This window comes from Argopecten irradians, chromosome 14 (genome assembly GCF_041381155.1).
Source record: "Argopecten irradians isolate NY chromosome 14, Ai_NY, whole genome shotgun sequence".
Lineage (NCBI taxonomy): Eukaryota > Metazoa > Mollusca > Bivalvia > Pectinida > Pectinidae > Argopecten > Argopecten irradians.
The window spans coordinates 23,726,472-23,753,426 of record NC_091147.1 but is presented as its reverse complement, the minus strand read 5'-3'; the positions used below and the strand labels follow the sequence as shown (position 1 = coordinate 23,753,426).

Sequence of the window (26,955 nt, the reverse complement as noted above, 5' to 3'; positions counted from 1 at the left end):
GACATTTTTTCGGCCTTAGCCTTATCCAATGACATACAAGTTTACCAGCTTCAATTGATATAATTTCCACTATTGGATTGGGAGCTTATTTCAGGATAAAATAAACAATATATTTCTGTTTAAGGGTGGTATTTGTATTTGTTACATTGTTGTACTCTGATCAAGAGTGACTGTAAAGAGAGATGATCTAAAAAAAATCATCATCATAATATGTGATATCCTGTATGTTTATATAAAGGACATGATTGATAATAAATATGCTTTGATTATCATTGTTCTCATTTGTTTTGTTTGCTTACTTGCTACAAAATATGCCATATTCAATAAGCATTGTAAAGATTTCCATATTTTTTAAATAAATTGGAAGAAAATTCTTACTATGAAAATTGGTGATTAACGGTGATCAACTTTGAAACTACTGCTACCAACCTAGGGTGGTCTGATATGTCAAATACAGGCTCTCATTGGTCAATAAAGATTGGCAAAAATGGTTAAAACTAGTGGAACTTGCAAACCCCAGGCAGTTTGTCCATATTTTAAATTGAAATGAAATAGCTATTTATACATGTTTTTCCATGTGTCATGCTTGCACTATGTATACATTTGTATAGATCTGTGAAGTGATATCCATTTTCTGTCCTTTTTTCCCCTTTTCTATCTCTTATGTTATTTGTTTGTTTACATCCTATAATATCTGGGCTATTTAAGGATGTGCCAGGTCTGTGGGACATGGAAGAAAACCTGAGTTTTAAGAGAGAAAACCGCTTGTAACTGTCAACTTTTAAAACTATGTAGAGGTGAGCAGGAAATTCTTGTTGTGTGGTAACACTTTTTATGAGTTATAATTTTTTATATCATTCAATAGCAAGAAATCTCAAATGTTTCAGAAATAGTTATTTAAAAGTGTAATTTCAAATTGTAAATATACTTAAAAGACCTTGATCATCAATTACCTGTGTAATGTATTTCAGAAATTGACCAAGACACCAAATATTATATGCACGAAAATAAAAAGATTGTGGGCTATTCAAATCGCCTTTTATCTGTCCGTTAACAATTCTTGTGATGACCAGCCGCCATCTTGGATTTTGTTGGTTGAAGGTTGTTACAGCTATTTCTCTTAGATCATTCTTTGCAAAGATCCCTCTGGTCTCTTGTTGTAATTCTGATCTCCATCAGGTCATCTTTGACTTCATGATCTGTATTGGGGTATACATGTACATCACCAGTGGGGCAACAACAAACTTGTCAACATTGCTATTCTCCAATTTTTGATACTTCTGGGTTTGGTTTGGTTTATACATTTAATGTTCTAGCCAGGGATCATTTAAGGACCTCCCCTTTGTGCATAATTAATGTCTATGATTTCGGAGGCTGCGGTATATTCATGTTAAAAAGTAAAAGTGGCTCATTTTAATCGGTCAAAAAGAATCTGACCGATGTTCGTTAAAGAACCAAACTGCCCTGTCTCATGTGATGCATAAATTGTTGCACAAAGAGACATCAAAACAATTTAAAACCCGATTTGAAAATGATGTCAAACTAAATGTGGATACTGCACTCTCAATTTCCCACAAATTTAAAAGGAGAAAAATTTCTATTACCAATCCAACAACCTTTTTATTTCGTGATGAACAAAAATACAAAATTCCAAACATGTTACATTGTACAAACTTAATACTTTAAACTTTAACAAGATAATAACACAGGGAACAGAACTAACATTATACACTTATTAAACATTCATTCAATGTCATCAACCTAATCCTATCATAATATCTGAGGACCAGCAAACAAAATGAGCATGAGTCGCGAGTATTTTTTATTTATAGGATGATGGAATAATTTCTTTTATTGAACTGCAACAGCCATGCCAGGTGGGTTAATTACCAGTCTTAATTGTCACATATATATAATTATATAAAAGCAAAACATAGATATCATTTTAAAATAACTTAAATCATACAAAATATTGAGTAAAAAGAATATATGACCCATTGAAAAGTTTCAAATTAAGTTTTAAATGAAAATGCATTTATGCCTGGAGAAATGTATTTATTATAAAAGATAAAATAAGAAAAACTTTTTATAATTTTTTAAGTTATAATTTCATCTTGCATCTTTAATATGAACAAAAACATATTTTCGATCAAGGGAAAATATGAAGATTTTATATAAAAGTAGAAAATAATTTATTAATGTAAAAAAATATTTATGAATATCAGACGTTAAAGATAGCCATGCTTGATATCTTGATACTTTTTGTAATTTAAAAGTTATTTATTATACCTATATAATGCTTGATCTATTTTCTGAATATTGGTTGACAATTCTTTTTAAAAATATTTCTTGCATTAAAAAAAGTAAATAATCAGGTAAATAAAAACAAAGTAAGTTAATCTTGAACACAAAGAAAATAACATGTAACGTGAGAATAATCAATATAGACATAAAGTTATGAGTTATTATCCAGGCATAATGCTGCCAGAATGAAGGTTTCCCATATTCATGATAGGCAATAAAATATAATGCTGTCCATCCATATCCTCCTCATTGTTCAATCAGCACCAAAGGAAAGCCACAGTCACATCAGGATGCCAGCCCAAAGGTCAGTGTTGATCTCATTGTGTATCATCAACATTCATTTAAAATTGTTGATCACGTTGAAGATGGCCGTGAGTTGATAAAGACATAGACAGTGATGATGGCTGCTAGAACAGCTAAGGTTGGAATAACCACGGAGAATAATCTGTCTCTGTTCTTTACATTGTCTTCTCTTCTTTCTCTTCGCTCCTTTTTACTCTCCTTTACTTTTCCTTTAAGTTGTCTCATCTTTGTTCTGATGTCTGCAGACTCAACCTATAACAAAAACATATAATTTTTGTTCAGTAATCACCTACTTAAGTGTAAAGCTGATAAAATGGAGAACATTAAATATCAAGATCAAGTAACAAATTTCCCAAAATCAAAATTCAAAGCATTGACCTGTTTCAACTTTTAATTTCTATTTTATTAGACTTCCCAAATCTTGATTTCCCGAATTCAAATCACGTAGGGCCCCATTCAGACATTCAAAAAATTAAACGAATGAATATACCCCGAGACAGCGAGAGGGAATAAGATTAGGCTGATTGAACTTTGAAAATGTTTTTGAAACAATCGAAGACAGCGAATTAGAAATTTTGTAGATCAAATGCAAAATCAGTGTTTTGACCAAATCGACATGAATCCTGAATCGTGTCATTAGCATGCACTTACCTTCCAAAAAAACCTTCTAGATTTCAAAACTGTTTCTCTTCCTTAGTTGACGTGTCAAGTTATTTAAATTCCGCTAAAGAAATCTTTCGGTGTATATTTGAAGCTTCAATCCTAGAACGTGGTAGACCACCTTTACATGCATTCTACCGACCCTGATCGTTCGTTGAGAATTTTGTTGATCTCGGACTTTTTTAGTCACCAGTAGCCATAGGCCTAGAAACGTTCCGAATAATTCTGCGCCTTGTGAACGGAAGTAGCAAGTTTAAACTTGTGTTTATGTCTGAACCTGCTCGATTGTAAGCGGCAGGTGCACGCATAGACAGCTGTAGATGACAACGAAGGTAAAATGCACTCCCAACGGCATAACAGAAAACTAAGATAAGGTAAATTTAATAACTGCTTAACATAATGGGCTAGTTTTGAGAAATAAACGTGTAATATCCACCAAAACCCACGTGTAACCACTGTAAACAATCATGTCGATAACTTGATACATGGTATCTACTGTATTCATTTGACAATGTTGCCGGTTCATTGATGAATATCGGATTACTTAGTGAGTTAGTGTACCGTGACACAATTCTTTTAAAATTCATAATAGCAAAGAAAATAATACGACACCCCAGTAGCCTTGTAGAATACATGGATAACATACATGCATTCATCTTATTCATTGTATTGTTTCTTTTACGGTTTTTAGTACATACTGTAGATTCTAACAATAATGTCCAATAGGACTGCTTGAAAACTTAGCACATGCTCGATATGAAAAGACGTCTTTGAATGCCAGACCGGTACGGTCATATCTGTTATCATAAACTATTTGGCTGGAGACATTTCGGAGGGTTTGCTATGGTGTGGATTTGCTACCTGTATATATATATATGCAGGAAAAATGCCTTACATATAGCAACATTGTCAGCCCAGCAGATTTAATAGCGGTGGTGGAGGTCACAAAGATCTATGATAAATAACTAAGCTATTAAAGAAGGCTATACAAATGTATACACTGCCCTTGTGTGGCACTTGCTATATATATACACCAGCTGAACCTGAGGAGGGGCCCACAGCCACAAGGACCCCTTCTATTTTGGACTTACAATGATACCTCCATCAAAGTGCCTTTTGTCAGCTTTAATGCATCTATTGTGATGGATCGATACAATTAATTTACTTGTTTGGGGTCATCAGGAATATTAAAATCATCATGTATTCTCCATTTTGTGAAAAGTTTGGGCGACATCATTATATACCTGGATTTATAGAAGAAAATTTATTTGGTGGTTATAGATACAATGGAGCGTGTAAGTATTGAAGTAGCGTATACGTAAGTTCATGACAAAACAATATCTTTGATAAGTTCTCTAGTGAATATTGGAAATCAGAGTATAATTATAAACCATAAAATGATGTTTAGTTCTGGTGGAAAAAAGTACATATAAAGTTAATAATCCCATGTCATGAGAGTATACTAATTTTAGTCAATTCATATTGTATCCACATGCAGTATCTGGGTACAAAAGTTTCAATTGTTCATAAAATTTTGTAAGGCTTTGCAGAAATTAGACAAGAAAGACAGTACATTTGTATAATCTAATACTTATTTTAGAAAAGTAAACACCACTTTGTTGGGAATTGTTGTGACCCGGATATTTCAGTCATTCATGCATGGTCTTTGATCTATGAAACAGTAGAAGTTGCTTAATTTTAAGGAATACATGTATAGTTTCTTAGTTTTGAGAGTGTATTAAAGGGGGGGAAATGAACAAGTAACATATCATTGATTATGGAAAAGAAAATAAATACATGCATTCTCATTAAAATTATTGCTTGCAGTTGAATAAGATGTAATTGTTATTTACTTTGTTTGAATTAATCTATGTATTTTGTATAAGAAATGCATGGTTTATTGCATGATAATCTTATAATCCTTTTTCTAACTCAAAGACCTAAATAGTATCAGTATTTTGTTACTTTGACCAAATTTGACATTCAAACATAGTTAGCTTGATTAAGTTTGAACATATGGTCCATAATAATATTGCCTACATTGTATAAGAATATAAAATTTTGATAATAAATATACAGATTTATAATCCTCATAAATAGTCTAGTAAACAACATCTTATGAGTTAATATACATATATAGTAAACGAACTATATGTTTATATAAAGCAGATATTCAAGATTTATAGCATGTGTTTGTACATGATCAGTACATTTTATTTGACCTCATAACTCCAAAGTACAGATAATATATATTGGACAAGGTCCAAATTCTTTAAAGAGGCATAATATTGATGTTGTATTATGTTATTAACTGATTATGTTGAATATAAGTTGGAAAGTCTTTGTCAAACAGATACACAGTGTGTCTAATTCCTTAATACAATAAAATACCAATTATAGTATTATCTTTTGTTATTGTAGGTTTGACATTCTAAGTTAATATCCTGGTATATATAGAAGTCAATGTAGGATATATCGACATGTAAAGAAAATGTCAGCATATATCTGATCTATCTTGACCTACAGGACATTAGCCTATTCAAAGATCTGATTATTTAAGGGTGGTTATTGTGTACATGTAGCTGGTATAGTATTATGGTTTGCAGTTGTAAATGCATTGGTTGTTGGTTGTAATGTAACCTGATATTCAAAATTAATAAGAATAAGATAAAAAAAATTAATGATTGCATAAAACAAATCCTGCAATGAAACACACAACAGAACCATATCCTTGACATCATGTTTCTGGGAGAGGCTTTTAATGCCTGTTGTTTCATCCCTTTTCAATGACAAAAAAACCTTTCTTTAAAGACCACTAAAGAGTCTTCATTGCTAGGTGGTCATTATATGTAGGTTGCATTATGTTAAAAGTGGTTATTTGGGACCATAGAAAAGTGGTCTTATTAGGCAGGTGTCTGTATACAGAGGTGGATGCATATGCTAAGACAAGTTTTCCTGTAAATATATTGAAATAGTTTATTTTCCTTTTCAATCACATGTATGTATATTGAAAAAAAATATTGAAATAGAAATTATGTTTTGCATAGAACTTTCACATGATAAGTGTGAGTTATCTCCCCTTTGATAGTTGATTATCTATTACATTTCTTATTCTATAATCTTTTGAGAGACAACCAATAATTGATTAGAATCAATATTCTGTCCAACTACTGTATCTGTAGTACATGTATTACGTACATGGATATAAAAAGAAATATATCCAACTACATGCATAGTGGCCATCTTGAATTTCAGTCATGAAATGCATTATCACCATTCACCACACTCTTTCCCTAAAAGTGGTCATAGATTTCGTGGGCTATTTCTCTAAAAGTGGTCTTAGATTTTTCTGGTTTAAAAAAGGGTTAATATTTAAAGTTAGACATTCATCTTAATATTAAATCAATCGTGTGGAGTACAGTATAAAAATGTTTGCAAATTAAGAAAAAATAATAATAAAGAAAAAATTTAAACAGTTAGATAATTTTTTGCATAAATAATTTGAATTTAATAGCATAATGGTAATAGATAAGTGAAAGTCTATATTTATATGTATTGTACGCTGATAATTTGATTTCTTTTAATACAATAAAAAAAATTAGCTTTAGGCACAATTATAGTTATAAGTAAACTTAATCTTTAAGGAATCTTTGCACAATGTTTTTTGTACACATAGTCTATAGACTTTCTATAGAGAATAAAATTATACTTACCTACCCTTGCAGTCAGTGATTTACTGGACTTAAACAGAGACTGTCATTGTCATTTAAAAAAAAATAAACACTCACTTTCATAATGGCTTGCTATGAAATTAAGTTTTCTGAAAAGCTTTCTGTGGGATCAAAGAGTAACTTCAGCCATTAAGTTCAAAGGTCAATTTTACTCGGTTGAGCTTGTTATCTAGATCGATCATGAATGGTAATTATGTAATTTTGAAAAAGCAATGTTTTTGCACATGCAATAATGTTAAGTCTATTGATTTCAATCCCAAATTAGGAGATTATCATCACTTATTTAGGTTTTTGACTCTCAAGAAATGGTACCATATAAAAAAACCTACAAGCTAGACTTGAGATCTTCTTTTTTTTTAATTGTTTCTTCCTATAATAACTCTCTTTAGTTAACTCCAGTTTTAACATCCACTGTTCACACATTTTGCATTAAGTCTAGTGCTATAACCTGTTTGTAAAAAGTTCTTGGCCATATTCATAAGTGCCCAGGGTGCTTCAAAAATAATAAGGGGAGGAGGATAGGGGAGGAGGCTTGGTAAAACCAAATTTAGACTAGACTTTCTTAAAATTATTACATAAAGTTGACCATAAATCATTTTTCAAAAGAAATTAAATAAAGAAACCTACATGGCTATAATATTTTGACACTGCATTCAATTTGAGGGGTACTGGTGAGTGAAATTATGACCTCAAAAAGGAGAGGGATGCTTATAGGGATAGGGACACTTAATACATTTATTGTAAGTACCCTGGCTAAGGTATTTAATATATCATATATATTATATTTCTAACTTTAGTACTAAGAATTGGAGAAAAAGGACTAATGGTTTGGTGGTTTATTTATTGTAATGGTGTTGTTGTTGATGACTTCAGTGGTACGTTTCAGTGAGATAGCACTATCACAAGGAGATCAACACAAAACTACATAGATATCTCCCAGGATTCATACATGCTTTGTAAGAATTATTCTGAAGATCGAGGCGGTAGGCTAGCATATTAATTACCTTTCTTGTTAATAGAAAAATTCAAGCAACATTCAGAGACTAGAATTTAAACAAGGATATTTCTATGTGTCACTTTAATATAGGGGTTTTGAGATCCAAAAAATGACGTTTTGGGTAAAGTACAATTTACAGTTGATTAGACCCATCTTCCGGTGTTTATGACGTCATAAAATCACGCCAAATGATGACTTCATGATCACCGGATGGTGGGACTAATCAACGATAATGTGTACATGTACCTTACCCATGTTGATTAGAGATCTCGAAACCCCTGTAATAAGAGTTATGGCCAAGTCCATAGAAGTAATTTTGCATAGGGTTACATTTCTGCTTTTCATTTCAAAAGTGAAATTAAGATGAATTATACATTTTCGGTTTGATAGGATAGAAATATTTACAATTACTTGTCACTTCTACTATATAAACTAACCAAGGTGAATTATATGACGGTTAGCTGCAATATTGTAGCTCAAAAGACTTTTTGACAGAAAATGGTGTTGTCTTTAGAGCTACAATTGGTGCCTATTACTGCTAATGGAGCAAAGTAATGATTATGCAAACCATTATAAAACGTTTGTTTGCATTTTTATTGTACTTGTTGGATATCGCTTACCTACTAGGCAATAAAACTGAACCACATAAAATATCAAATTCTCATCAAGGCATTAATTTTTTTTTACATAATACATGTGAAGGTCTTTCTGAAGGGAATTTATACGGCAAGTCCACAAATTGTGAATTTGACGTCTTGTCAACGGTACGGTAGATATTAAGAATGGTAGTTATGTTTGTTTTGGACAAAAATAATATGTAAATGCATGTATACGCATAAAATAATTGGAAACTTACAAAAAAGCATAGAAAACTATGGCCGAGTGATTTTCGTAGGCAGTGCTCCATTACAACACATAGGCCGAAAGGTATAGGCCAGGTACATATATTTGTTCTATATGACGGTATAACTGACACCCAAAACGTGACCATTGTGACGTCACTAATGTTGTCTTGGTGACGTCAACTGGTTACCGTCAAAATGCCTGTTCCATCTTGTGGATTAAATTGTCATTGAAAAATGATTTTCCAGGTCTAGCTTAAACAGTGTTAATGCTGAGACCCTAAAATGATTTGAAAATGAAGTGTGCATTATGAAGATTGTCTACAGAGCTCTGGCATCTATAGTTTAATGCTTAAATAGAAATTTTGAAAGTGAATGAATTTACTTTGTCATCAAATTCGTTATACCAATTTGGGAAATGGCTAGAGACTTATAAATAGAGAATTCATTTTCATAATTTTAATATAAGTGATTGCGGTGTTTGTTCATGTAATGGGACTGGAACTACTTGTTAGTGAGTTACACAATAGATATGATTTAATTTTAAAAAATGAATATCTTACAAAATCTAAGGGCTATCTTGAAGACTGCAGGAGGTAAATTTACCACAAACATTATATTAATTATTCGTAAAGTGAATAAAAGAACGATATTTATGACTTTACAGGAAAATACCTTACCAGGAATACTATCATTTATTGCCGATACCGGAATAGTAGGGTCAGTATATATATGTAGATATGGAATAATATGCCGGCAATTCATGAATGTAGGCTCTTTGTGCTGCGTCACTATACAATCAGACCTCATAGACAATTGCTCGCCCCAGTAGTCTGACAGCCATAGATAAAATATAGATTACATTGGGAGTCTTGTCCAACCCTAAGCCAGTATGGCTAATGATCACTTCATGTAGAACGATTAGCATGGGAGTTGTGGAAGCCGGAGACGTGGGTGTCCGACAGTTATATATATCAATGGTCGGGTGTATAACTTATATACAATTTTTTCCTATAGATCTTTATGCACCAATAACATGTCTGGTTTCAAATTTGAATATCATAATTTTTTATGCATAATTTTGGATATAATTTTTCATATTTTATTTGAATAGATTCCTGGTACAAACCTAATTAAAAACAAAAATGCAGCTTATATGTTAAAAATGCAAACACCCAAATTGTGTTTTCTGTCTCCGTGTGTGACCAAATTGAATACTTTCCACAATTTTGTATATATACTCTTATAAATTATTGGTCAAAACTCAGCCTGTGGTGTCTTCATTTTTGTGTAGGACAGAATTCATAATAAATTTGGAAAAGGTGATTCATAGTTTGAGGTGCAATCACAAAATTTCAAACTCAAAATTCAGAAGAGTTAAAAGTAAATTTAAAGTACTTACACATCAGTAACAATTAACTTGGTTGTTTTATTTTGAAAGGTAACCCCTCTCACTTTCAAGATTTATCTGGCTAAAATGTCAAGATGCAATAAGCTTATGACCCTTAGAAGGTCTTTTAGAAACATTTAAGTCATAAAAGAGCTGGGAGAATATGAATTTTATTTTCGCACACAGAGAGGCCATGAAACTCATGTAATTCTAAATGTACCTAGTTTATATAGATATAAGCAACCTTTTGGTAGACCTCTATAACACACTGTGTATATAGATATTGATAAAAATGAAAATAGTTAGTGCGTTCAACAGATATGTAAAGTTCAAACGACAGTGAGATTAAAGATTTGTCATTCAGATTAGGAAGACGTCGTTGAAATTTGGCTGTGCGTAAAAGGAATTTCGGTTTAGGGTTAAAGCTGAGGAGAATTGTATCTGTAGGTGCTAGGCAATAAGACAGACTCTTTAGCCATGTTGGTTTATTACAGTCGGGGGCTGTTAAGTATCCAAGCTACACAACGTAGTCAGGTTATGTTTTAGTTAACCTAATTCAGGTCTGAAAAAATGATTTTAAAAAAAGCGCAATGTTAATATGATGCCTTAAGAATTACGTTTTTATTTTGAAAGATTAAGATTAAATAATTATTTGAGATCCCTTATAAATGAAAGCATGAAATTGGAAAAGCTTTCCAACAGAATTTTCCTAACAGGTTTGCAGAAACAAAGTACAGGAACATTCTGAGGTTAAAGTCTGGCATAATTTCATTCAGCTCATTCAGTTGTTGGAATTATTTAAGACATTATAGCAAAGAGAAATAATTGTCAAGAAAATGTTCACCAAACATTGATGTACTTTTCCCATTTATCTTTCTTTTGATAAACCATTTTCAGCTTTTCATTGCCCATGCAATTATATCTCCTCTGAGAATGTGGAAGTAAACATTCTATACATCTTGACACTTTGCTTTGAAAAGTAAAATTGGCATAACCCGACAGGTACGGTACATAAAACGTTGTTTATATACCTGTATATGCCAGGTAAGCTATAACATCTTAAGTGGTGTCGGTGGATTGCTAACTTCAATGTTTGTTTACATCAGACTTTGGGTCGTATAGAAGGTGTGATTTCACCACCATTAAACTTTGATAGTACAGATTGAATTCTCACGTCAAAAATTATAGATATTTCTTCATGGTTTGCTTGAAATATTGAATTAATAATATGTTTCATTATTTTCAAAGCTGTCTTTGGTAAATTGTTAAATGTTAGCCAAGAACATGTATTTTTGTACACTATTGGTATAACTTCTTTGCCACATATTTACATTTTCAAGCTTAAGTATCCATAATTTGAATCCTACAGGTAAACAACTGTAAGGATAAGAAATTATATCTGGACTCCAACCATTGATATGACCTTTGAGCCAAAGACATGTAAATGAAATAAATGTTCATTTGTGAATTTGGATATTTAGTATAAAGTTTGGCCAATATTAGCAATATTTAGAAGTTATCTTGGTATCATAAAACAATATGATATTGCACCCTCTATCAGTCCTAAACTATATCATTGGTCATTTTGTAGCAATTTAATTAGCAAAGGTTGTTGTAAAATAAATCTAAGCTCTTGTATATGTGTACATAATCATATTTATAGAGCATGAAATATTTCAAATGTATCAGTAATTTACTAAAGAAACTTTACTATTTTGATTTGTCAGAAAATAATGTAATTATCAAATTTTCTTTTTTAAATGAGGCTTTGTCATAAATATTCATAACATGTTATTGTATCGGCATGTAGTTATTATGATATTTTGACATCACGCATACTATTAAGTCAAAGAGTCTGTCATATTCTGCTGAGGAAATTAAATTATTCAATCAAAAGTGAGCTTTTATTAGATCTCCTTTCTCTTGAAAAGATTCATTTGATTGCCAATAGTTTGATGATAGATTCTCATTTATACAAGTACGATGGAGAAAATTCGATAATCTATTACAAAGCCACTTTTGCAATATCCTTCAATTGTAAAATGGACAAACTTTGTCCCCAATAGTGTTCTTATCAAATTCATACAAACCTAGCTTGCATTATATCTGTGATGGTGCATGGATATAGGTATTTCAACTGTACAAGTCCAATAGCTCTAGCTGTTGTTGCTGTTCACATGAGACTTGGGATCTGTATATCATACTGTATAACGCTTTAAATTTGTGGGGTCCATATTGTGCAGTTTCGTAAACAGAACCTATTCATGGGGGGTTAATTTTGCGGTACACCAATTCAACTAAATACAATATTCAAAGATCTCAACAAAGTTTTAATGGTGTTAATGTTTTTGATATTTTCTTTTCAATTAGTTTTGTGCATAATCAATTGAAAGCAATTTTGTATTGGTTACACAGAAACCAAGGCCCTGACGATGGTACCGTATTTGTTTAGAATGTGTGGATTTCAGTAAAACCGTGAATATTGCGAAAATAAACCATCCGCAAAATTTACTCACTATACAGTATAAGCTGTGAACATTGAGCATGGCCTGCTCTTGCATAGATGACCTGCTCCATATCTTATATTAGGCCTATTGAATTATTTTACCAGCATTAATATTGTAAACAATTCAAAATCAAAGGGATGAATGAAAGTGATGGCAAAATAAAATCACTGCTTCATTTACCTGTCCTATTCAAAGTCACTACTTAACGAACATTTTATGTTTTACCTGTTTACAGGTAGAAAGATGAAGAGTAAGAAGCTAGGACAGTACCGTCTCAGTCCTAATGAGGAGGCGCAACTCATCAAGGAGGAGACTGACAGGCGTCGAAAACTACGTCTTGTACAGGTAAGATCTAATTCTCAACCTAGGGAGTATTGTCACAAACTACGTCTTGTACAGGTAAGATCCAATTCTCAACTTAGAGAGTATTGTCATTAACTACGTCTAGTACAGGTAAGATCTAATTCTCAACTTAGGGAGTATTGTCACAAACTACGTCTAGTACAGGTAAGATCTAATTCTCAACCTAGGGAGTATTGTCACAAACTACGTCTTGTACAGGTAAGATCTAATTCTCAACTTAGAGAGTATTGTCACAAACTACATCTTGTACAGGTAAGATCTAATTCTCAACCTAGGGAGTATTGTCACAAACTATGTCTTGTACAGGTAAGATCTAATTCTCAACTTAGAGAGTATTGTCACAAACTACGTCTAGTACAGGTAAGATCTAATTCTCAACCTAGGGAGTATTGTCACAAACTATGTCTTGTACAGGTAAGATCTAATTCTCAACCTAGGGAGTATTATCACAAACTACGTCTAGTACAGGTAAGATCTAATTCTCAACCTAGGGAGTATTGTCACAAACTACGTCTTGTACAGGTAAGATCTAATTCTCAACTTAGAGAGTATTATCACAAACTACGTCTAGTACAGGTAAGATCTAATTCTCAACCTAGGGAGTATTGTCACAAACTACGTCTTATACAGGTAAGATCTAATTCTCAACCTAGGGAGTATTGTCACAAACTATGTCTAGTACAGGTAAGATCCAATTCTCAACTTAGAGAGTATTGTCTCAAACTATGTCTAGTACAGGTAAGATCCAATTCTCAACCTACGGAGTCACATAGAGCTTATCAATATCTCAGATCTGTTTTCTAATGTCTATGAAAATAGGTGTAGAGGCAAATCTTTCAATAATGTTCCATAAGAATTGTACAAGAAATTTGGCTAATTTGTCATGTGACAATCATGTGACATTGCATAATGGTTTATTGATGACATCATGCTTTTGATGTCACAAAAGTGTTATCTTTATATTTTTTAAGACATTAATGGTATGGCATTATCACATTGTAGATCAGACCATTATTTGATTTAACTCAGAAACATATTTGTAGTTTTCAATTGAACTTTATTAAAAAAATATATTAATTTATGATTTAATTGTTATTTTCAATGTTTATATTTATGCCATGATTTGTGATTGCAGGTCCGAGAACAAGCAAAACAAAATGCCGCTAAAATTCGCCAGGCAGTGCGTCAGGAGAAAAACAGACAGATCCACAAACTGGCGGTGGAGTTACAAGTTAGTTTTATTAATTATGCTACATGCCAATGAATGACCACAAAACAATAATTTCTAAATTGCTCCAAACAATTAAAAATGAAAAAGTGAAAAAGACACATAGTCAAGTGATTTTGAATTAGTTTGATATTGGATGGATAAGTCCCCTAGTACTGTAACAGTAATATCCATGGCTAAGAGCCAAAAACATGACCTTGCAGCTGTGACAGAAACTTATTTTACTACACTACAGGTATGTACAAGCTGCACATACCCATTTCTTTCGCAATAGTAAGAACCTTTCAACATTGGCATAGGTGTGCTATTGTGAAGTTTTTAGTCAACACTTCTCTATGGCTTTGACTTTTGATTCACAAATCCAATAAGTATGAGGTATTACAGCTATAGTTTGATATCTTAGACTTAAGGACTGAATGAGAAGTTGTTTTTATTTGTAGAACCAGATGGAGAAGGAGAAGGAAGAGAAAGTTCGCCACCTTGAGGCTCAGTATGAGAACTGTCTACACAGCATAGGTCAAGGTCAGCAGGAGGCTGGGCAACAGGTAGGTGTCAAAAACAATAGGAGCAAAGGTCAAGGTGGGCAAGAAGCTTTGAAACAGGTAAGTGTGAAAGACAATAGGAGCTAAGGTCAAGGTCATCAGGAGGCTGGGGAATAGGTACCAGGTAAATATCAAAGGCAATAGGAGCAAAGGTCAAGGTCAGTAGGAGGCTGGGGAATAGGGAAGTGTCAAAAACAACAGGAGGAAAGGTCAAGGTCAACAGAAAACTGGGGACTAGGTAAGTGTCAAAGGCAATAGGAAACAGCTACGCAACGTGCAAACAATAAAAAAGTTATTAGAGGTAAAGATAGAGGTTGTCAGGAAATAGCAGAAGGGGTTCAAATGGGTCATATCCAATAATAGGAAAATGTCAGCAGGAATTGAAAATGGTGCTATGTAAGTAATGAAGTAGAATTCAGCAGAATAGGCATAAGATAAGTTCGGAAAAATAATTATTATTTATTTGAGATAGGGCAGAGAGCTGTTGTATAAATGACAGATTACATATGTGTTGACTTGTAACTTGTGAACTACGAACTTTGATATATTTCTTGTATGTTGACCTTTAACCTATCTCTTATATAACTTGTGTTAACTTGTCTGTTACTAGGTGGATCAAACTGAGGAGCGTGAGATGGTAAGACAGTTAGAAAACCAAAGAGCAGATTCCAGAGGCAAAGCAGCCATGGAAAAAGCAAGACGAGATAAGATTTATCAGGAGTATGAGGAGAACAAGATTATTGCAGCAAGGTAAGGTCAAGGTTCAGAGTTTGAAGAATAATCCGAGTTTCAAAACTGATTGAAGTTTTCTTTAATACTGTACCTCACAGGTAAAAAAGTAGTTATGGTTATCAACTTGAATAATGTTTCTTATTAATCGAAATAAAACAATTTTTTATCTTCAAACAGTATTCAAAAGTAAAGAAGAGAATAACAAATTGCTTGCATATTGATAATTTCAGTAAAACTTGGTTTACCAGCAACCTGCTTGATAAGACCACAATTAGTCTGTTTATAACGACCACCTGGCTATAAAGGTCATTTTCCTTCTGACCCTTGGGTGGTCTTTATAGACAGGTTTGTTTGCTTGTACGTTAATCACATGATCAGCTGTAACAGTCTGAAACAAGAAGACCCCTGTGTTTTGCAGTAGTTATCATCACACCATATTTATATACACTCACATATCTGGTTGGGTTTTATAGGAAATCTGCCCTAGAAGTAGAGAAAGAAAGAGCCTCCAAAGTAGCTGCTTTACCTGCTCCTCCGCCAGATCCAGTCCTCACCCTGGACGTCCCAAAGAGTAAGTACTGAATGTCAGTTACTGATAACTCTCAAATAAGTTGTGTTCATTTCAAATTAAACATACAGCCTAACTTCTGTGAATAGATCTAAGTTAATGTGACACTGGGTAAAGATTTAAGTTAAGATTTTTAAGTATGGGCTCCCAAGATTTTTTATTTTGTTGACAAAAGTTTTTTGTAAGGTAAAACACAGAAGAACTTTTTATTTGTGCTAAAATATGTAACAAGATTGAGGTTTAAACAGGTGGTACCAAACTACCTTACAAAATTATACAGTTGTAAAAGTACACATATATTCATGTAAATTAAAAAAAAATTGTGAATTTGTTATTTTGTTGGTGTTTGCTTTTACACAGAATGCCAAAATAGGACCAAGACTAATAAAAACTTGGTTTGTTGTTACTATACTGCTTTGGTGCAGTTAAAAAATAAAATGCAGGGAAAATATGCTGTATTTAATAGTATATACAACTGTATACCATATTCAACAGTAGGGACAAGGGCGCTTATTGGGTCAAATACAGTACCACTAATTTACATATTATTATACAGCATGGTATTTGAGTATTCTTATAAATTCTTTCAGAAATGTCACACTACAAAACTTTTACATATTGACTGTTTTCCCTGTATTAAGTTGGTTATAATATTTATCATAAAAGTTAATATACTGATTGTGTCGTCCTCAGAGTTGGCGGTCAAGATGACGGACGCCAATGCCTTCTCCACAACACATTACCACCTACTGGATAACTACGGTGTAGACAAGGCTGGACCTACAGAACAGGTCAGGATCTTTATACAACAATATCTACAGAATTGTATATTCTCCAGTCTTTTGATATTTTAACACCTCTAAAACAGACATACTAAGTTTTATACACAGAAATATATCAACTTAAATAAATGTTGAAATAGATAAATATTGAAATAAATAGATAATAAAATCAATAAATAAATAGATATTGTAATATTAATTTATTTATATGATTTTAATATCCATTTAGATATTAAAATGGAAAGTAGATGCTAAATAATTAAGATAAATAGCATGATTTAAAAGTTCTCACTAATGCTGTAATCCCATGTTGTAGGAGGACGCTCGAATCGCAGCAGAAGAGGAAGCGATCCGAATGAAGGAACAGGATCAGGATCTCGTACGTCTCCATCACGACCGTCTGGCTCGTGCCAGGGTCCGTCACAACAAAGCACTGGAGGCCGAACTCCTTAGTCATGTAAGTAGAGATCTTCTCAGGCTTATTGTAAGGAAGTATAAAGGCAATAATTGCTACACTGACTACATATATACAGAAAATGCAGTTAGCCGAATCATATTTAGTGAAAAGCATTGCATTATTCTGCAAGGGCAGACAACTCTATAATGCAAAGATGGAATAGGTCAGTCAGAATATGTAAACTGCCTAGATATTTGACTTTTACACTATAGCTAACTGTTGTATTAAAATAATTCATGTTCTTGGTTTTGTATACAGGACTACAATAACATCCTGATGGACCTAAGTGACCTACAGAGAGCTGACCGTGAACGACGACAAAAAGTAGTGGCCAACATCCCAGTAAGTATGGCATGGTAGTCAGTCAATTTTATAACTGTTTTAGAATGAGCTTACATAAAAACGTATTTAACATTCTTAAATTTGCAAAGAAATATGGTAATTGGAAACTGAGTATTTGGAGAATCACTTTACACTGATTGATCCAGGTTATTCACCTGCAATAAAAAAATTCCAAGAATAATGCATCTTTTATGAATTGAAGTCAGATTGTGGTTTAGCCGATATGTCGGAATTATTATGATGAAAATAATTTTTGATTGATCTCTGTTTTATGTATTTTATACATGTAGTAGACGATACAGAAATTACTATGAAAAAATGTTTATTTAATTCTTTCACGCCTGAAGACGGACTTAAACTCTTTTAAATCGAAGACTAGACTAAATATGGACATATTTGTGTTCTTGTCACCAACAGAAACAGGTGTATGAGCCGCCGTACTGTCGAATGGAGGATAAGGAGGATAAACAGAAAAACATGGAGGAGGCCTTCGAGGACATGTACATGGCCGAAACCAGTAAGTGTGGACCCTATTACTCTCGACTCTCTACTGGTATCAATTTTGTCTGGATCCAAAATTAATCCAGGGTCCTAACCCTAGCATTATCTATATACATGTACACATGTATAAATGTCTGGTTGTAAAAAGGTGTTGAGAAAAATTAATACAATTTGTACACTCTGTAAAGCAACGTATTTTCGCCTGGGATAAACTTTTGAGGCGATAAAAAATTATGTAAATAAATTGCCACAAACATGTTCCAAGTACAGGTGGAGTAGAACCAAAGATGTATAGAAATGGAAAAATATTACGCGTGAAAACGCAAAATTAAGTCTTTATGAAAATTACTTGGTGTAGGGTACATTACATAACAGCTTGTTGATGTAATTTGTTTGTGCTATTAAATGAATGTTATTCTGATTAAAGGATATATGCTCTTACATTTGTATTAATTGTCATTAGAAAATAGTTGTTTTAAAGTTAGATTTTTTTTTCTGCATTCATTTGATGAAAACAATGACTGCAAATTGTCATATGCTTTCACAGACTTCATGGGTGATTTGAGTCTGGCCCTGGACCCCCATCCTCCCCCGGAGACGCCCTCAGCTAGTGAGTCTCTCGAGGTGTCAACCCTAGATGAGCCGTCCCTCCCCGAGCCCACACTGGGATCCATGCCCTCGGTCCTAAAGGACATGACCAACACTCCAAGAAAAAATGACAAAATGCCTGCCAAAAAACCTGGTAAGTCTATTTATTCAAGACAATATCTTGTAAAAACAACAATTTTTTTAAGCCCAATTAACATATTCTCAGTTTTTGAGAGTTTTGGTTTTAAATTTTGAACTTGGTACCATCTTATTGAATGTATTATAAGTCAAACTTTGATTCAGACTCTCTATCCTGTAATGATATATTTTGGTTTAAGCATGAAATTTTAGAATTGATTAACCAGTTTTCTGTATATTAATAAAAAAAAATGTTCTCTGCTCTTGGAAATGTATACATTTTGTAGATAGTTTGCTCTAACATTAAATGTAATGTAAACATGCATGTGCAAGCTCTAGGTGTGGCTACATGCTGCTTGGCAATCCATCCAATAATTTTCTAAGTTCATTATTCAAATTTCATTACCTTGATTCTAATTGCAGAGAAAGTGCTACGGAAGTTAATGGACAAGATTAAGACCCAGCGCCAGGACTGGATGTCCAAGTCTGTGGGGGATATCCGGGACGTCGGACAGGAAGTCCCTCCCCCACTCACAAACGGACACCATGAACATGTTATTGACAAAGGTAAATATCTGGCAGAAAATCAGTCAATTTTAATTTTCTTCATGCAATTTTGTGGAATAGTTATGTTTATACAGTGTATTTGAAACAGACGATATAATAAATACTGCGGGCGACTAAAATCAGTCTTGATTTTAAAAGATGTTGTAATGGCTGCCAGTATCATATTAAAATAACAGAAGCTTATCACATAATCTTGTGTTTTACCTGCTCATTTGAATTAGCTTTCAAAGTTATTGATGTTTTGTACAATTTGGGAAAAGAAACTTGATATGATATTAAAAAGATTTGAGGAAAATAACTATATCTAAGGAAAGTCATATAAAAATCATTATTACCTATAAATTTTTTTTTTTGAAGGGATAGTTATTTTTAAATTTCTTTTTGATACAAAGAAAGCAAGGAAGAATGGTTAGTTTGTATGACGATATTTTGAATTCTGTTTTGTACACACCACTCCGGGACTGGTATGTGTAACCCATTAATATTATGTCTGTTGTTTCCAGCACCAACTTTGTCGGAGTATTCCTTGTCAGATTCCGAAATGTCCCACTCAGAACCTTCCAGGTCTGTGGTACAGCCTGTTATACATGGAATGAAACAGACGAGGGGCCAGACCCCTTATACACAAGCCCCTAACTACAGCATACACGGTCACGCCCCTTTTGTTGGTGGCCAGAGAGCCCCAGCCCCTAGAGGGCCTGTGCCAAGTGCTAGAGGTCCTGTTCCACAAACATACGAACCTGCAGCTTTATTACACCCAATGGAGGTGGCTGCCAAAATCAGACGAACTGATCCTTACGCCCAGGTAATGATAGCTGATACACCCATTTATATATTCCGATATTCTGGATCAATCAATACTGTAATGGTACTTATTTTTGCGGTACTATTATTTTAGTGCTTTTCACACTCAGTCTGTCTTTGAAGCGCTAATTTATTTCCAGCGCTAAATTTTGTAAAAGGGTAATTCCGGTATTGAACCAAAAAATTGTGCTTATTCATATCCACGCTAATAATTCATAATTTACATTTTTTGGCATTTGTGCTAAAATTTTATTCCACAAAAATAAGTACATTTACAGTGTATTTGTCTTAAAGGCATTTCAGTCTTTTTCCTTTTCAATCGCTTACAGTTTTGTATTATAATGTCCATCTATCTTCATCTTCTGCAAAACATAAATTTGTATTTGTAGCATTACCGGTAAATTAAATGCAGGTATACTAAACATTGAATACCAGGTGCTATTAATTTTACAGGACTCTGAAGAGGAAGTAAAGCCACGTAAACCATTAGAGGAAAGGACGGTAGCAGAGATATTGGAACAACAGCGCTCACTAGAGTAGGTATCTGAAATGTTTTGACAAATAAATTACTAAAATCTGGAAATGAACACAACTCTTTAAAACCATCTTTGTTTAACGGAAGATTTCATTCATTATTTGGAAAAAACTTTGACTAAATAAATTCTATTGAGGAGTTCTTCAATCACAACAAGCCAATGGGGTCAGTTGGGAATTTAACCTCTTTAAAGATGCTCAACTGCTGACAAATGGTAATTTTCCTCTATCAAAACCAGGAGCAGACGATTTAGTATATTTCTTCAGTTACAAAAGTTACTTACTTTACACCATTACCACCATTGAAAAGTTTGAGCTTCTAATGTTACTTTAAGATAAAGATATTAGAAATAATTAAATGCATCCCGAAAAAAATCTGTGGCACTATGTCCTATATGAAATACAGTACTGATTGTGCGTGCGCCAAAAGCAAAATAATTTATTTTAAATTATGTTTTGTGTTAATTAGACATATTATATACATGATTAAACACCAATTATTGTTCAAATTCATTGTTCAATCATTTATGCTCTGTCGGCGGTGGAGCATCTTTAATAGATGATGTATCTATTGGTATAGCCGTTTATTTTTGCATGAATGATGTTTTCACAGTTTTACGAGATATTGCTTAATTCATGAAAATTTGATCCTTGAAATATTTAGAAATAGTTGATTCATATATATACCTTTAAAGTCAGATCATGAAAATATAAAGTCACTAAAATTTCATTATCTCGTTTTTATTAAAAACATAAATAACCGCCTATTAAAAAACAGCAATCTAATTCTGAGACTCTAAGGTACAAAAAATAAATGTCCAAGCCGAGCCGTGAATGTAGTGGTGTTATTTTTCCAGTCCCATTTACAAATTAATGGAGACTGGTACTAAACTGATGTAAGTATGGTAATGAGCTAAACGTAGATATGAAGTACTTTCATTCAATATTTTCATGCTCCTGCGTAGACGTAGCTCCAGAATTCATCAAAAGCAGAGTTCATGATCATTTATCACTTTGATAACAGACGTGTTAGTATTTATATGTATGAACATTACATTGACACATATTACATGTAGATTAACTCTTTCACCCCTGAAATTTCATAATGGACTGGTCTAGTCTTTGATTTAGTAGAACCTAAATGTATCTTCAGTGGTGAACATGTTAAATGATGTAGAAAATTTTTTAAATGAATGTTATAATGGTAATAAAATTTTGTTGATAAAGTCTTTAAATAAGTTTTTAAATAATTTTTCAACATTTTCATTTTCCCATTGCTTAATCATACTGCTTCGTTTTGGCATATTAGTTTTACCATATCTATTAATTTAGTAGAATCTAATTTTCAAATATGATACCACCATTAAGTAATTATTTCATGCTGAAAACTTTCATCCCTTTACCGGTAGTTTTAACCTTTTTGCATTTTCCCGTTGCCTAAATCTGGATTCACTGAATGATATTTTTCACCACAGTTGTATTTGACTAGAAGTGATACGTACACATTCTTTGCTACAATATCAATCATGGCTTGATGATCACATCTTCATCATAACATGAAGACAATAGATTTCTTTATAGTTTATAGTTATAGTAAATTTTAAAAGATCAAGAATGATAAAAAGAAATAATTGATTTTTTTTTCCTGCAATTAAATATAGAACATTTATTGTTACCCATTAGCAATCTATCACTTTCATGTTAATATTGCATCCCGTCCCATCCCGTCCCATCCTGTCCCATCAGTTCTATGATATCAATATTTATAAGGTTTTTCAGCTTAACAAATTTGGCCCTTGATAGGTGCATTTTCTCTGGCTTTTGTACGCCAACTCATGGTTTATCCTGTATATGAAAAATGGTTCAATCAAGATTAATTTAAAAGCTTTTTGTCAACATATGATAATTGTAGAATTTTACATGCATATGGTAGCTAAAGTCATAACTGATGATGTATACATATTTCAGTCACACTGATTTCTAGTCAATCTTCTTTCACTAGTTTTAATTATTTAGAGTGTATAGGCCAGTTACACTAACAAATTTTCTTTCATTAATCAGTGCTTGACTGTAAAAAAATAGATATCATGTCGACACTGCTATAAGAATAAGTTTCAAATTAAAAAATTGATGTCGGAAAATAATTGCATTTATAATTATTTGTTAGGTTATTTGAAAATGATCAATTTGATTTGAATTTCCTAGTTTAAAAGTGGTATTTATAAGTGTTCACTTGCTTAAGATAAAAGCAACAATCACATTACTTTTGTGGCTTTTAACTTATTTTGTTTCATTTATTTCCGAATATTTTATTGTAAGGTGTTAATACAAAGAGAATTGGTCAACAAGCAATGCCTATATTACCGCTCTCCCGCAACTTACCTTGTTGAAGGTCAGCTAGGATATTATTACAACTACTTGTTAGTAACTGCTGTGTAAACTATGTAAACTATAGGCTTTCTCTGTTATTGGGACATTATACTAATAGTTATTCTTTCTTTATCACAGACAACAGAAGAGAGAACTGGAAGCGAAGTTAGAAGCCCTGGATTCCTACCATAAGTCCATACTAGAACCTCAGTCATCAAAACCTGCCCCTAATATGCCAGACTTTCTCATGAACGGCCATGAGCCACCCTCATCATCATCATCTGTGAACCTTTCCTCGGTCGGTCTTGTAGCTCATCTTGCCAAAGATAAACCTTCATCAGGATTTTACGGAATTGGAATTTCAGATCTGCCAGCACATGTAACAAGAGACCCGGCCTCTTCTTGTGACCCAGAAAGACAAAATGTGTCTACATCTAGACCGAAAGGATTTTCAGGTCCGGCAGCTGATTTTCATCCTGCTAAAAGTCATAACGGTATGAGGCCAGACCTTCATCCTCCACTTCCTGTTGGTGCATACCTGTCACCTGCTGCTAGGCAGCAGCAGACAAACATTCTAAACTCATCACTGCCCCCCGCCCCCTTCACTGTGTCCGGTGCTATATTACCAGGGGAGGGGAAAGCTGAAAGTCATTCAGATCAAATGAAAAAGATAAGGGAGTATCAAATGAATTTGTTAAAGAGGCATGAACACAGTAAAAAGATCCTTTCTGACACGAGAGCTGAGATTGAGCAAAGGAGACAGGAATTACTGGAGAGGTTTCCTCAGCTGGAACTTAAAACCTCCGAGAGTGATAGGTCTGGTAGTCAAGGTAGTGATCCAAGTGTGTCGAATATCATATCGGTTCTATCTGCGTCAGGATCGCATCCTGTGGCAAGTCGTCCTGAACCTGTCGGTGGTAAATCTCCGCCAAAATCTGCCGTCTCTGACTTATTATCAAAGTTAGCTTCACATCCTTACTATGCCTCTAGACTCTCTCATGAAAATGGGAAATCTTTGGCCAGCAGTTTTCTTGGTAGAGACACTCAGCCAGAGAAAGGAGGAGCTATCCCAGGCTCTGAAGCCATAAAAGAAACAAAAATGGACAGAGTGAGAAAGTCGCTCTCATTTAACGATTCTCTTCAGGAATCACCATTAACAGCTATGCAGCAGTTCCACAACAATGACTTAAGCGGTAGTAATCTTGACGATACAGCTCTTTCATCATCTTCAACCGAGCGAGGGAGTCCATCCCTTCCAGGTCGAAGGTCTGGCTCCGATTCTGATTCTGATCTCCTTACAGTGGCTAGAGGCCGTAACCAAGAGTTTGAGAAAAGACAGGCTGATTTACGGAAACAGCTGGATGATATTCAGAAACAAAAGGAGGAAATTTTACAGCGACATCAAACTGGACAAATTCAGCTAATGGCTGATCAGGAACGTCTGCGTAGTAAATTGTCTCGTGCCCAGCGACAGATTAATCAAGAGAGTGATACATCCCTTAATATTTCGGGAAGAGGTCAGTATTTCCAAAATCTATACTAGAACTTTTTCTTCTTGTAAAAAAGAGAGCATTAAGGATATGATGGTGTTTAATGATAAGAAAATAGAAGTACAATAAGAATTATTGTATTGTTATGTGATAAGTACATGTACATGACTATAGTATCTCAATTGTATGTCTGTTTGTATTACTTTTGGTGAAGTTTTCAAGATGCTCCACCGCTGACAAATGGTATTTTTTCACTATCAAAAACAGGAGCAGACGATTTAGTATTTTTCGTCAGTTACAAAAGTTACTTATTTTACACCATAACCACCATTGAAAAGTTTGAGCTTTTAATTTTACTTAAAGTTAAAAATATGAAAAATAATTAATTGCATCCCGAAAAAATTCTGTGGCACTATATCTATTATGGAATGAGGTAATAATTGCGCATGCACCAAAGGCAAAATAAATCATTTTATGTTATTTTTTGTATTGTATTAGGCATATATATACACGATTAAACACCAGTTATTGTTCAAATGATGAATGTCATTTATGCTCTGTCGGCGGTGGAGCATCTTTAAGCATTTTCTTTTCCATAGCGTTTAAATAATCCATGTAAGATTATTTTTGTTTTATGAAGTTCTTTTTCTGTTTTACATCTCAGTTTTAGAAATCGATTTAAGATATGGAAAAGGAAACTCCTTTCCTCATGATTTTGTCTAGCTCCTTGTGGAGTAAGTATCATTGTGTACTAAATGTAAGATACAGTGTACCACTGTAGCTTTACAATAACCATGCTGTTACAGATACATCTATGACAGGAGGAGACACTACCGGGTTAGAAACATCAGACTTAAGTTCTGACAACTCGCCCCCAGGGAAGCACCCCCCACCCCAAGAGAAACTTGCCCAAGGACAGCCGCCTAACCGTGGGGTAGCCCAGCTTGCAGCACATCGACCTCATGAGCTCAGTACTATACATGTAAGTGTATTCCTTTATTCACATCCTATACAGGGTTATTAAGTGTGAGGGAAACAAAGAATCTTATCTAACAAGGAGATGAGAAAAAATAAATGAGACTGCTCATAATAATACAATGTCAACAAATTATGCTAAATGACTGCACTATTAATGATGATGTCATCAAATCATGATCAGGGGCACATTTATTTCACATCCTTTAAACTGTTATTTAGTAGTATCAGTGAAAGCCATTGGTTGTGAATCAATGTATTCACAACATATGTTGAAAAAATATTGTATGCGTGAACATGTGTTGTTTGCATACAGTAAAAGATAATTTTTAGCTGACAGGCAGCCGTCTTGGATTGTGATAGTTGAAGTTTGTTACTACTATTTCTCAGAAAGTACTGAAGGGATCTGTCTCAAATTTCAATTCTAGATTCCCCTAGGAACTTAGTTGTGCATATTGCATTTTGAAGCCAATCCACCTACAAGATGGCTGACAGGCAACCATATTGGATTTTGATAGTTGAAGTTTGAAAAGCAGTGAAAAAAACACTCTTTCCATTGTCAGACATTCTTCGGTGGGCGCTAAGATCCCTCTGGGATCTCTTTTAAAATTCTTCAACAACATTATTTTTATATATTTACAGGAGGTAGACACACCAGCCAGTACTAGGTATTCAGATCGACCGTCTTCTGGACGGCCCAGTCTTAGCTCCAGTGAAGCGTCATCATCCACAGTAAAACGTTCACTAGACTTCAGTAGACCAACCATCCCTGAGGAAGGAGAGCATGGTCCCACTCCTACTGACCGGCGAGTGGCCGGAGAGTCTGGCTACTACAATCCTCAGATTGATGAAGTGATGGCCAGAGCCAGGGAACTGGACAGCGGAGTACTGGACAAGCTGAAGCAACAGACCAATGATGTGTTTGCTACACTGGACACATCAGAGGGGAGGAGACACAGCCCTACCCCCGGGGGAAGCTTTCACACCCTTTCGGTTGGCACTTTGTCAGAATCATCACTGTCTATGGGTATGTATTTGGCACATACATTTATCTGTATGGTTCCCTGAAAAACAAAAACCTTAACCTCAGAAATAGCTGAACCCATTTTATATGATAATGCTGAAACCAATCATGCTGTAAGACGATATTTTTATCATTAGAGTTCTTTTTTTAAATCATTCGATTGAAATTTTTAATTAAAAGAAAATTTTAATTTTAAAGTAGATGGAATTGGCATAA

The 26,955-nt window shown here is 33.7% G+C and overlaps 1 protein-coding gene and 1 long non-coding RNA gene across 6 annotated transcripts in view; one reads left to right on the top strand and one right to left on the bottom strand.

Annotated features, from left to right (window-relative positions):
* Positions 1–1,594: 1,594 nt before the first annotated feature.
* LOC138307732 (uncharacterized) lies at positions 1,595–3,456 on the bottom strand. The gene is made up of 2 exons (XR_011206038.1): positions 3,259–3,456; positions 1,595–2,859 (listed from the first exon to the last, which is right to left on the bottom strand). It is a non-coding gene; the product is annotated as an uncharacterized lncRNA (long non-coding RNA).
* Positions 3,457–3,509: 53 nt separating this feature from the next.
* Positions 3,510–26,955, top strand: part of LOC138307730 (serine-rich adhesin for platelets-like) — a 38,863-nt gene continuing 15,417 nt past the window's right edge. For 2 of the 5 annotated variants that reach the window (XM_069248584.1, XM_069248586.1), the window contains exons 1-18: positions 4,079–4,562; positions 12,970–13,079; positions 14,233–14,328; positions 14,766–14,870; positions 15,478–15,617; positions 16,073–16,170; positions 16,861–16,958; positions 17,266–17,406; positions 17,665–17,748; positions 18,166–18,265; positions 18,797–18,991; positions 19,399–19,542; positions 20,046–20,347; positions 20,800–20,882; positions 21,738–21,776; positions 23,389–24,767; positions 25,547–25,722; positions 26,358–26,742. In XM_069248584.1, coding sequence (XP_069104685.1) covers positions 4,466–4,562; positions 12,970–13,079; positions 14,233–14,328; positions 14,766–14,870; positions 15,478–15,617; positions 16,073–16,170; positions 16,861–16,958; positions 17,266–17,406; positions 17,665–17,748; positions 18,166–18,265; positions 18,797–18,991; positions 19,399–19,542; positions 20,046–20,347; positions 20,800–20,882; positions 21,738–21,776; positions 23,389–24,767; positions 25,547–25,722; positions 26,358–26,742 — 3,772 coding nt within the window. In that variant the 5' untranslated portion in view covers positions 4,079–4,465. Of the gene's footprint in view, positions 3,642–4,078; positions 4,563–12,969; positions 13,080–14,232; positions 14,329–14,765; positions 14,871–15,477; positions 15,618–16,072; positions 16,171–16,860; positions 16,959–17,265; positions 17,407–17,664; positions 17,749–18,165; positions 18,266–18,796; positions 18,992–19,398; positions 19,543–20,045; positions 20,348–20,799; positions 20,883–21,737; positions 21,777–23,388; positions 24,768–25,546; positions 25,723–26,357; positions 26,743–26,955 lie in introns of those variants that run through there. The other 3 variants (XM_069248587.1, XM_069248583.1, XM_069248585.1) reach the window with 3 other exon arrangements.